Consider the following 12,218-nt stretch of genomic DNA (forward strand, 5'->3'; position numbering starts at 1 on the left):
TACAGGCGCATGCCAACATACCTAGCTAATTTTTGTATTTTTTTGTAGAGACGAGGTCTCCATATGTTGCCCAGCTTAGTCTTGAACTCCTGGGCTCAAGCGATCCTCCCGCCTCGGACTTCCAAAGTGCTAGGATTACAGGTATGAGCCACTGTGCCCAGCCCTCAGCTGTTTTTTTTGGAGACGGAGTCTCGCTCCATCGCCACGGCTGGAGTGCAGTGGCTTGATCCTGACTCGCTGCAGCCTCCACCTCCTGGGTCCAAGCCATTTTCCCGCCTCAGCTTCCAGAGTAGCTGGGATTATAGACGCCCACAGCCACGCCCAGCTAATTTTTAAATTTTCAGTAGAGACAGGGTTTCGCCACGTTGGCCAGGTTGGTCTCGAACTGCTGACCTCAGGTGATCCACCCGCCTCAGCCTCCCAAAGTGCTGGGACTACAGGTGTGAGCCACCGCACCCAGCCTGTAGCAGTTTTTAATAGCACTGATCACACCCTATGACTTAATGGTTCCACTCCTTGGTATATGCTCAAGACAGATGACAGCATGTGTACATGCAGAGAGTTGGACACAAATATTCACAGCAGCTTTATTCCCAATGGCCAAAACCTGGAAAGAAGCCACAGGTCCATCAATACCGGTGTGGATAAACAAATGATTGTATATTCATATAACAGAATACTACTGAGCAATAAAAAACCAACTAGTACCTCACACGACAACATGGAAGAATCTCAAAAATGTACAGCAGGCTGGGCGTGGTGGCTCACGCCTGTAATCCCAGCACTTTAATAGGCCGAGGAGAGTGGATCACCTGAGGTCAGGAGTTCGAGACCAGCCTGGCCAACATGGTGAAACCCCATCTCTACTAAAAAAAAAAGAAAACAGCAAAAACCAAAAAATTAGCCGTGCATGGTGGCGGCGGGTGCCTGTAATCCCAACTACTCAGGAGGCTGATGCAGGAGAATCGCTTGAATCCAGGAGACAGAGGTTGCAGTGAAACAAGAAAGTGCCGCTGCACTCCAGCCTGGGCCACAAGAGCAAAACTCTGTCTCAAAAAAATAAATAAATAAAAATAAACAAAAAAAACACAAAAAACCATATGGCAAGCCAGAGAAACCAGACTTTGTGATCCTATTTAGTTTAGTTCAAGAATAGGTAAAACTAGGGCCGGGCGCAGTGGCTCACGCCTGAAATCCCAGCACTTTGGGAGGCCAAGACGGACGGATCACAAGGTCAGGAGATTGAGACCATCCTGGCTAACATGGTGAAACCTCGTTTCTACTAAAAATACAATAAAATTAGCTGGGCACGGTGCCGGGCACCTGCAATTCCAGCTACTCAGGAGGCTGAGCCAGGAAAATGGCGTGAACTCGGGAGGCGGAGCTTGCAGTGAGCTGAGATCGTGCCACTGCACTGCACTCCAGCCTGGGCAACAGAGCGAGAATCTGTCTCAAAAAATAAAAATTAAAAATTAAAAAATTAAAAAGAATAGGTAAAACTAGTCTATGGAGGCAGAAATCAGAACACTGGTTATCTCTGGAGTTCGATGCCCTGAGGCATCCCTGGAAGAACAAGGAGGAAATTTCTACGGTGGCAATGGTCTATAAATCCGAAACTTTTTGAGTCTCAACAAAACACAAGTGTAAAATTCCACACCTGGCCTCGTGTGACAGATGGCAGTCAAAACATCATTTCATGAACAAAATTATTAAGAAATATTACAGGTCCAGCATGGTGGCTCACGCCTGTAATCCCAGCACTTTGGGAGGCAGAGGTGGGCGGATCACCAGGTCAGGAGATCGAGACCATCCTTGCTAACGCGGTGAAACCCCGTCTCTACTAAAAATACAAAAAACTAGGGCCAGGTGCAGTGGCTCACGCCTGTAATCCCAGCACTTTGGGAGGCCAAGGTGGGTGGATCACAAGATCAGGAGATGGAGACCATCCTGGCTAAGACAGTGAAACCTCCGTCTCTACTAAAAATACAAAAATTGGCCAGGCACAGTGGCTCACGCCTGTAATCCCAGCATTTTGGGAGGCTGAGGCGGGTGGATCACGAGGTCAGAAGATCGAGACCATCCTGGCTAACACAATGAAACCCCGTCTCTACTAAAAACACAAAAAATTAGCCGGGCGTGGTGGCGGGCACCTGTAGTCCCAGCTACTCGGGAGGCTGAGGCAGGAGAATGGCGTGAACCTGAGAAGCGGAGCTTGCAGTGAGCCGAGATCGCGCCACTGCACTCCAGCCTGGGCGACAGTGTGAGACTGTCTCAAAAAAATAAAAATACAAAATACAAAAATTAGCCGGGTGTGGTGGCACACACTTGTAGTCCCAGCTACTTGGGAGGCTGAGGCAGAAGAATCGCTTGAACCCGGGAGTTGGAGGTTGCAGTGAGCCAAGATCACGCCATTGCACTCCAACCTGGGTGACAACAGCAAGACTGTGTCTCAAAAAACAAAACAAAACAAAAAAACTAGCCGGGCGTGGTGGCACGCACCTGTAGTCTCAGCTACTCGGGAGGCTGAGGCAGGAAAATCGTTTGAACCTGGGAGGCAGAGGTTGCAGGAAGCCGAGATTGTGCCACTGCACTCCAGCCTGGGCAACAGAGCGAGACTCTGTCTCAAAAAAAAAAAAAAAAAAAATCATATATAATTACCTTTGAGCCAAGTATGTAAGAAACATAAATGAATTTCATGTTTAGACTTGGGTCCCATCCCTAAGATACCTCATTATGTATATGCAAATATTCCAAATCCAAAGGTCTGAAATCTGAAACACTTCTGGTCCCAAGCATTTTGGATAAGGGATATTTAACCTGTATCTTGATCTGGGTGATGGTTACACTGGTGTGTTCACTTTGTGAAAATTGACTAAGGTGTATAATTAAGAGTTCTGCATTTCACTTATGTGTATTACACATTAATAGTACTGTTAAAACAGGGTAAAGCTATGAAGCTCAGAGGTTAACTAACTTGACCAAAGTCATACAGCTATTAAGTGGATGAGATCTGATTCAACTCAAACCTCAAACCCAGGTCTGTTGGATTCCAAAGCCCAGGACTTAAAAACACTAAGCTATCTATCTGTGGTACCTGTCATTATCTACACCTTAGCTCCCATAAGATTTTCAACTGCACCGCGAGAAATTGCTCTTCCAGTAAGGAGAACCCAGAAGCCACAAGTGCCAATCCCTGGCCCAGGTTAGGGCCAGGACACACTCACCTGGTCCCAGTCCGGCAGCTGTCATCTGTGTGGCCATGAGCCGAGCCAGGTGCTTGATCTGGGCTTCCGTGCCTGCTGACTCCACGGGGGTGTAGATGGCCTGGAAGGAGGCTGGCATGGCCTCGGGCAGGTACACCATGCTGATGAGGACCTGTGGGATGTCCAGTAAGAGAGCCTCTCCTTAATCAACAAGCATTCTTTCCATGCCCATGCCAATACTGCGGAAATGTCAGTGCCTAAGACCGACTTGGGCCTGCTCTCCTGGAGCTCAGCCTCTTGGGGAAGTCACAGAGAAAACAAATAATTATACAGTGTAGTGCTTGAGAGAGGAACATGAAGGGCACTGTGAGCCACAGAAGGAGCCAGACAAGGCCAAGGGCTCCCTGGGCAAGAAGCACCTAGGCTGAGAACTGAGGGGAGGGCAGGAGTCAGCATAATACAGGACAAGGTTTTGCGGTGGGAGAGGTGTGTATTCCCCGTAGAGAAACACCATGGGAGAAGGCTAAGAAGCAGCAGAGCTGGCACCCCGTCCAGAGAACCAAAGAGGCCAGGTGCAGTGGGTCATGCCTGCAATCCCAGCACTTTGAGAGGCTAAGGCAGGTAGATCACTTGAGGTCAGGAGTCCAAGACCAGCCTGGACAACATAGTGAAACCCCGTCTCTACTAAAGATACAAAAAAATTAGCCGGGCGTGGTGGTGGGCGCCTGTAGTCCCAGCTACTCAGACAGGCTGAGGCAGGAGAATGGCGTGAACCCGGGAGGCGGAGCTTGCAGTGAGCCGAGATTGCGCCACTGCACTCCAGCCTGGGCAACAGAGCGAGACTCCATCTCAAAAAAAAAAAAAAAAAAGAGGCACATTACACACATATAGTATTTTATACTACAAATAGCAGGTATTTTTATAAATGTTGATGAGCAACTTCATGGCAAAACTGAAAAGGTCAATTCCTAGTGTGTGATAAGACAAAAGGTAGAATGGCCAGGCGCGGTGGCTCATGCCTGTAATCCCAGCACTTTGGGAGGCCATGGTGGGTGGATCACCAGAGGTCAGGAGTTCGAGACCAGCATGACCAACATGGTGAAACCCTGTCTCTACTAAAAACACAAAAATTAGCCAGGCGCAGTGGTGGGCGCTGGTAATCCCAGCTATTCGGGAGGCTGAGGCAACAGAATCGCTTGAACCTGGGAGGCGGAGATTACAGTGAGCTGAGATCGTGCCACTGCACTCCAGCCTGGGTGACAAAGCGAGACTCTGCCTCAAAGAAAAAAAAAAAAAAAGACAAAAGGTAGAACAAGTTAACAGAAGCTAGATCAAAGATGGCCGACTAAGGCAAGTGGAACTTAAATTTTACTTGAAGGAAGCTGGAGCCAGGTAGCAAGTGAGGGTTGGGCTTCAGGTGAAAAGGGTGGGCCTGGCCCAGGGTAAGTGCTGCAGGGGTGGAAAAGAGGGCAAGGATTAGGGAGAGAAGGAAAAGAGGTTCACTCCCAGGTTTCTGGTTTGGGAACTGGGAGGGGCCTGGAGAGGAGCGTGGGGAGAAAGTGGAAAAGTGTAGTTCTGCCACATGAGTCTGAGGTGCTCCTGGGACGTCCAAATGGAGGATGATCAGAAGCGGGTTGCATACCCAGGCCTGAGGCTCACTGATGTAGTCTGGATATCTGTTCCTTCCCAAATCTCATGTTGAATTATAATCCCTGATGCAGGAGGTGGAGCCTGGTGGGGGGTGTTTGGATTGTGGGGGCGGATCCCTCATGGCTTGGTGCTATCTTCAGGATAGCGAATTCTCACAAGATCTGGTCATTTAAAAGTGTGTGGCACCTCCCTGGCCCCCAACACTCCCTCTCTCTTGCTCCTGCTCTGCCACGTGAGATGGCTGCGCCCCCTTCACCTTTCACTATGATTGGAAGCTTCCTGAGGTTTCCCCAGAAGCTAAGCAGATGCCAGCACCACACTTCCTATACAGCCTGCAGAACTGTAAGCCAATTAAATCCCTTTTCTTTATTAATTAGGAGGGTACTCTGGAGGGGGTGGATGGTGTGAAGTGGAGGCAGGTGAAAGACCAAGGAGATCCTTCCTTCCTGCCCAGGGGGAAAACGCTCCCCACCCATCCTCACCAGATTAGCCACATTATCAGGCGTCAGCAGAGGCTGCAGGAACTCAGCTGTGATGTCCGTGTCTGACTGGCCGGAGATCTGCGCCGAGGCCTTCGAGGTCCCCGATGGGCCTGGCTCCAAGTCCTTGTCCTCATCATCCTCCCCTAGGTTGGGCTCTGGGACAAAGGAAAAGAACAAGATGCTGGCTATAGAGAGAGCAGCAGGCCCTCCATCCTCCCGGGGTGCCCAGGTGGTCCCTGCCTCTAGTCAGCCTCAGCAAACAGGAGCAAACAGCGGATGAAGATCCAGGCTGCAGCTCTGCCTCTGGAGCCAAAGCACTTTATGACCCTGGGCAACTACCTGACTCATCTTGGGCCTCAGTTCTCCTGATCTGGGAAATGGGAGTAAGCAACACCCCTGCAGCTTATCATGCTAAGCTCTAAGAAGAGATTATTATTATTACTATTTTTTGAGACAGTCTTGCTCTGTCACCGAGGCTGCAGTACAATGGCATGATTTCGGCTCACTGCAACCTCTGCCTCCCAGGTTCAAGTGATTCTCCTGCCTCAGCCTCCCAAGTAACTGGGATTACAGGTATGCGCCACCAGGCCCAGCTAATTTTTTTGTATTTTTAGTAGAGATGGGGTTTCACCATGTTGGCCAGGCTGGTCTCAAACTTCTGACCTCAGGTGATCCACCTGCCTCAGCCTCCCAAAGTGCTGGGATTATAGGCATGAGCCACCACGCCCGGCCTGGTGCAGTTTTTTAGAAGGCACTTTGGCAATGGCTATCAAGAATGTACCCTCGGTAGCTAAGGGCACACCTGGTGCTCAGACCTTGATTTCTGAAACTATTCCCCACTTAAAGGAAACCAGGTCTCCTTAAAAAGAAAGACTGATTCCAGGGCTGGGGCAAAGACAGTACAAGAGGAGTCCAGAACATCTTGTCATGCTAGTAAGTGAAATGCTCAAAACAACTTATTCCTGATAATAAGTGGGAAGAAGAAGAGAAAGTTCTTCCTTACAGCAGAATGTCAACTAATAAATGTAGAAGGAAAATCTCTTTGGAGCCAGTATAGAATAACAGACTCAGGCAACAATCATCATTGGATGTTAAAACCACTGGGTGAGGCTGGGTGCGGTGGCTCACACCTGTAATCCCAGCACTTTGGGATCACGAGGTCAGGAGATCGAGACCATCCTGGCTAACACGGTGAAACCCCGTCTCTACTAAAAAAAATACAAAAAATTAGCCGGACGTGGTGGCAGGCGCCTGTAGTCCCAGCTACTCGGGAGGCTGAGGCAGGAGAATGGCGTGAACCCAGGAGGCGGAGCTTGCAGTGAGCCGAGATTGCGCCACTGCACTCCAGCCTGGGCAACAGAGCGAGACTCTGTCTCAAAACAAAACAAAACAAAAAAATCACTGGGTGAACGTTTAAAGAGAAACATGTATTTTACATAGTTTCAAATATCTCCCCCAGCTTATTACTGACAAAGATAAAAATGGCACTTGACACTAGAGAAAGTTGGTTGATACTGTGTTGACCAAGCGTTCAAACTTAACATCTCCAACAATGGGACACCAAGTACCTCCTGATCCCATGTACTGAGGCAACCAGGGGATCACCTGAGGCAGGTGGATTACCTGAGGTCAGGAGTTTGAGACCAGCCTGGCCAACATGGTGAAACCCCGGCTCTACTAAAAATGCAAAAAAATCAGTCAGACATGATGGCGCACGCTAGTAGTCTCAGCTACTCTGGAGGCTGAGGAGGGAGAATCTCTTAAACCTGGGAGGCGGAGGTTGCAGCGAGCCAAGATCAGGCCACTGCACTCCAGCCTGGGTGACAGAGTGAGACTGTCTCAAAAAAAAAAAAAAAAAAAAAAGGAAACAGAAAGATAAAGTTGGTGGGTAAAATATAACTTTAAATATACAAACCCTGGCCAAGTGTAGTGGCTCAAGCCTGTAATCTCAGCACTTTAGGAGGCGAAGGCAGGCAGATCACTTGAGATCAGGAGTTCAAGACCAGCCTAGCCAACATGGTGAAACCCCGTGTCTACTAAAAATACAAAATTAGCTGGGCATGGTGGCACATGCCTGTAATCCCAGCTACTTGGGAGGCTGAGACAGGAGAATTGCCTGAACCTGGGAGGCAGAGGTTGCAGTGAGCCAAGATTGCCCCATTGCACTCCAGCCTGGGCAACAAGAGTGAAACTCCATCTCCAAAAAAAAAGAAACAAATACAAAAATTAGCCGGGTGTGGTGGCACATACCTGTAGTCCCAGTTACTCAGGAAGCTGAGGCATGAGAATCACTTGAACCTGGGAGACAGAGGCTGCAGTGAGCCCAGATTACACCACTGCACTCCAACCTTGGCAACAGAGCAAGACTGTCTCAAAAAAAAAAAAGGATGAGGTAGATTTCTATAAAGAACTCCGAGATGAAAGTAAATGAAACTAAATGAAAACAACACAAGGTACAGAATACTCTGCTTAGTATACTTAATTATGAAAAAATATACTAAGATCCCTACCTCACTCTTTAGATAAATTCCTTTTTTTTTTTTTGAGACGGAGTCTTGCTCTGTCACCCAGGATGGAGTGCAATGGTGCAATCTTGGCTCACCGCAACCTCTGCCCCCGGTTCAAGCAATTCTCCTGCCTCAGCCTCCCAAGTAGCAGCAACTACAGGCGCGCACCATCACGCATGGCTAATTTTTGTATTTTTAGTAGAGACAGGGTTTCACCATGTTAGCCAGGCTAATTTCGAACTCCTGACCTCAGGTGATCCACCCAACTCGGCCTCCCAAAATGCTGGGATTACAGGCATGAGCCACTGTGCCTGGCAATTTCCCCCCAACCTTTTTTTTTTTTTTTGAGACACAGTTTCACTCTTGTCACCCAGGCTGGGAGTGCAATGGCATGATTTCGGCTTACTGCAACTTCTGCCTCCCGGGTTCAAGTGATTCTCCTGCCTCAGCCTCCGGAATAGCTGGGATTACAGGCATGCACCACCACACCCAGCTAATTTTTGTATTATTAGTAGAGATGGGGTTTTTCCATGTTGGCCAGGCTGGTGTCGAACTCCTAACCTCAGGTAATTCATATGCCTTGGCCTCCCAAAGCGTTGGGATTACAGGCGTGAGCCACTGTGCCCAGCCTAATTCCTTATTTTTTAAAATGAAAAAATAAATCTTTCATAAATGCTCTAGAAAAAAAGTGTGATTAAAAAAAAAAAAATCTTAAAGTTAAGAAAAGCCATAGTTGACACTATTGATAAATAATACAACCACTAGAAAATTACTTCAGAAAGAAAATTCTCTGATAACTAAAACAAAGGAATGAAAGAAGAGCTCCACACTCTACATAAAGCACTTCTGGCAGAAAACATAAGGAAGTGTTCACACCTGGGGAGTGGTTACTTCCTGGGAGAGGGAGAAGAGGGAGACTATTTTCATTTTATTCCTTTCTGTAAAATTTAAATAATGCATAATTTATTAAATGTATATTTTGATAATTCTATTGTAATTTATATAGCATATTAAATAATGTAATTTATTTTTATAATTATTTTATAATTTTTTAAAATTAGAGACAGGGTTTTGCCATGTTGCCTAGGTTGGCCTTGAACTCCGGCCTCAAGTGACCTGCCCGCCTCAGCTTCCCAAAGTGCTGGGAATACAGGTGTGAGCCACTGTGCCTGGCCCACATAATATAATCTTAGTAAATACAAATTCAGCATAGTTTAAGGTAAATAATGAAACATTTCAGCATGGTCTGCCTGCCCCACCCCACCAGCCCCTCTCACCCAGCTTCATCTTCTTGAGTGTAGAGTCCGAGTCATCGCGGGGCCGCTTGCGGGTGTCCTTGCTGCTCGGCATGTTGCGGGCGATCTCAGCCTGAGGTGTGCCCAGGTCCACCAGCAGGGTGGTGATCTGGGCCTGGAACTCCAAGGAAGCCGGGTGCTTCAGCACACTCAACAGGTGCAGCTTCAGATTCTTACGCACGCTGCTCACCTGCGATTTGGCCAGCGTTGGGGGCAGGTTGGCTGTAAGGAAAGTGGCAGGAGCTGTGTCTTGTGGACAGATCTCATGGCATGCTGCCAGTCTTAATTCTCAGCCCCAAACTTGGGCAGTGGTCTTGCAGGCATCTACTAGAAAAGTTCCTTCACCCTCAGATCTAAAGTGTGGCTTTCTGCCTTACAAGCTGATGCTTAAAACCCTGGGAGTCTCCATCAGTCAATCTTAAAACAAAGAGAAAAACTCACCCTCTTTTTTAGTAAACACATACAGTTTTGTCTTCCTCCATCTCTGGTCTGGAAATTCACATATGCTTCGCTTGGGGAGGGTTATAATCACCACTTTCGCCTCCAGAAACTCCCAACTGAACTGCTGCAACAGCTCACTGCTGGTCTCCCTGCTACTAGCATGACTTTCTAATGGGTCACCCTGATAAGCGAGCCTCCCCTGTTCCACAGTGAAAAAGGATGCCTGTAACTCTGCCTGCCTAGCATCCACTGCCCCTTCCTCAGCCAACACACCCACTCTCCGTTGAGGGAAACCCCCCTTCTCCAGTCTCCTTCTGAGTGGGCATGAGACCTGGGGCCAGTGAGAACACCACATTCCCTCGGCCACTGTAATTGGCTCAGAGACTGGCTCTTAATCTCTGCTCAGCCAATCAGAAACAATGACCGTCAGCCCTTGGACTTCTGCTGGAATGGTTGGGAAGGAGACACTCTCTTTCCCATGGTGTTGCTAAGTGAACGGAATGGGAGCCATGAACTATGGGGGGCTACCCTAAGGAAAGGGCCAGAGAGTGAAACTAAGATGGAGAAACAAAGAGCTGAGAGATGGAGAAATGCAGATCCACGACCTGTACGCATTCATGCCCCAACCCCAGACTTCTCGGTTTTCATTTCACAAAACAGAGAAAATGGTATGAGTCTCTGTGTACCCATCAACATTTGCTAATCTTGGAACATCTATCCTCCCTTTTGGTGGGGGGACAGGACTGGAATATTTGAAAGTATTTCATAGACATCATGTCATTTCACCCCCACATACCTCAATATTAAAGCCAGTCCTGAATCAAATTTCTGTCACATGCCAAAAGATTTCTGTCTAATGTAGAGAATCTCAGGCCTGTCAGACTAGCGCTCGGGGTCCAGCACCGAGCTACATTTCTTTAAGAATGAGCAGGCTGAGGCCGGGTGCAGTGGCTCACGCCTGTAATCCCAGCACTTTGGGAGGCCAAGGCAGGCGAATCACGAGGTCAAGAGATAGAGATCATCCTGGCCAACACGGTGAAACCCCGTCTCTACTAAAAGTAAAAAATTAGCTAGGTGTGGTGGTGCGTCCTGTGATCCCAGCTACTCGGGAGGCTGAGGCAGGAGAATCACTTGAACCCGGGAGGTGGAGGTTGCAGTGAGCCAAGATTGCGCCACTGCACTCCAGCCTGGTGACAGAGCAAGACTCCATCTCAAAGAAAAAAAAAGAAAGAGCACACTGGCCAGTGAAGACAAGGCAGGGGGAAGACAATGACCTACCATGCAGAGTTTCATAGGCCTGGATCACCTCAGACATGAACATGGGTCTCTGGCGGGCGATATTGGCGAGGGAGCCCAGCGCTGTGGTCAGGTTGATGGAGGAGATGGCAGGGTGCACCATGAACTTAAGCAGCTGCTCCAAGGCTGCCTTGCCCTCTTCCCATAGCACATCTAAGAGACAGAGAGGAGAACCAGTCAGTGGCATCCTTTTTCCCAGGCCTCTGGAAACAGCAGCTTTTGGGACTAAACAGAAGGACAGATCCTGGTACCTGGATGTCTATGAATGGTGGGAAAAACAGAAAATGTGGTGGTTGATTAGTTCTATGAGACTATTAATGAGTATAAAAATTTAGTTATAAGGGGCTGGGCGCAGTGGCTCATGCCTGTAATCCCAGCACTTTGGGAGGCCAAGGCAGGCAGATCACTTGAGGTCAGGAGTTCAAGACCAGCCTGGCCAACATGGTAAAACTCCGCCTCTACTAAAAATACAAAAAATTAGCCCAGGTGTGGAGGCCCGTGCCTGTAATCCCAGCCACTTGGGAAGCTGAGGCAGGAAAATCGCTTGAACCCAGGAGGCAGAGGTTGCAGTGAGCCGAGATCACGCCACTGCACTCCAGCCTGGGCGACAGGGTGAGACTCCATATTTAAAAAAAAAAATTTTTTTAGTTATAAAGATGTTCAAAGCATGGGCTTGCAAAAGTGAAAGACTAGAATACATGTGTATATACACACAACTCAAAGTCCCTTGTGACACCACTCCCCTCAATACAGTCCCCAAAATTAATGCTTAAAACTTTGGTGGATATCTTTCCAGACCTTTCCTATACAGAAACATAATGAATGCCATAAATATTTTTTTAACTTAAAAAATTTTAATGGGTATACAGTAGGTGTAAATAATTATGGGGTACATGAGATTTTGATACAGGCATGCAATGCATAATTATCACATCAGGGTAAATGGGGTCTCCATCACAAGCATTTATCTGTTTTGTTACACACAATCCAACTATACTGTTACGATTTTCTTTTTAATTTTTTTTTTTTTTTGAGACGGCGTCTCGCTCTGTCACCCAGGCTGGAGTGCAGTGGCGCGATCTTGGCTCACTGCAGGCTCCGCCCCCCGGGTTCCCGCCATTCTCCTGCCTCAGCCTCTCCGAGTAGCTGGGACTACAGGCGCCCGCCACCACGCCCGGCTAATTTTTTGTATTTTTAGTAGAGACGGGGTTTCACCGTGGTCTCGATCTCCTGACCTTGTGATCCGCCCGCCTCGGCCTCCCGAAGTGCTGGGATTACAAGAATGAGCCACCGCGCCCGGCCTACTATTACAATTATTTTAAAATGTACGATTATTTTTTAGTA

The 12,218-nt window shown here is 48.1% G+C and overlaps 1 protein-coding gene across 3 annotated transcripts in view; it reads right to left on the bottom strand.

The window, feature by feature from the left end:
- SYMPK (symplekin) overlaps positions 1-12,218 on the bottom strand; it is a 48,254-nt gene that overhangs the window by 16,651 nt on the left and 19,385 nt on the right. For all 3 annotated transcript variants that reach the window (XM_030797315.1, XM_030797316.1, XM_030797317.1), the window contains 4 exons: positions 10,857-11,027; positions 9,120-9,359; positions 5,336-5,490; positions 3,225-3,375 (listed from right to left, as the gene is read on the bottom strand). In XM_030797315.1, the coding sequence (XP_030653175.1) occupies positions 3,225-3,375; positions 5,336-5,490; positions 9,120-9,359; positions 10,857-11,027 (717 nt within the window). The remainder of the gene's footprint in view (positions 1-3,224; positions 3,376-5,335; positions 5,491-9,119; positions 9,360-10,856; positions 11,028-12,218) is intronic.

Source organism: Nomascus leucogenys, chromosome 17 (assembly GCF_006542625.1).
Source record: "Nomascus leucogenys isolate Asia chromosome 17, Asia_NLE_v1, whole genome shotgun sequence".
Classification (NCBI taxonomy): domain Eukaryota; kingdom Metazoa; phylum Chordata; class Mammalia; order Primates; family Hylobatidae; genus Nomascus; species Nomascus leucogenys.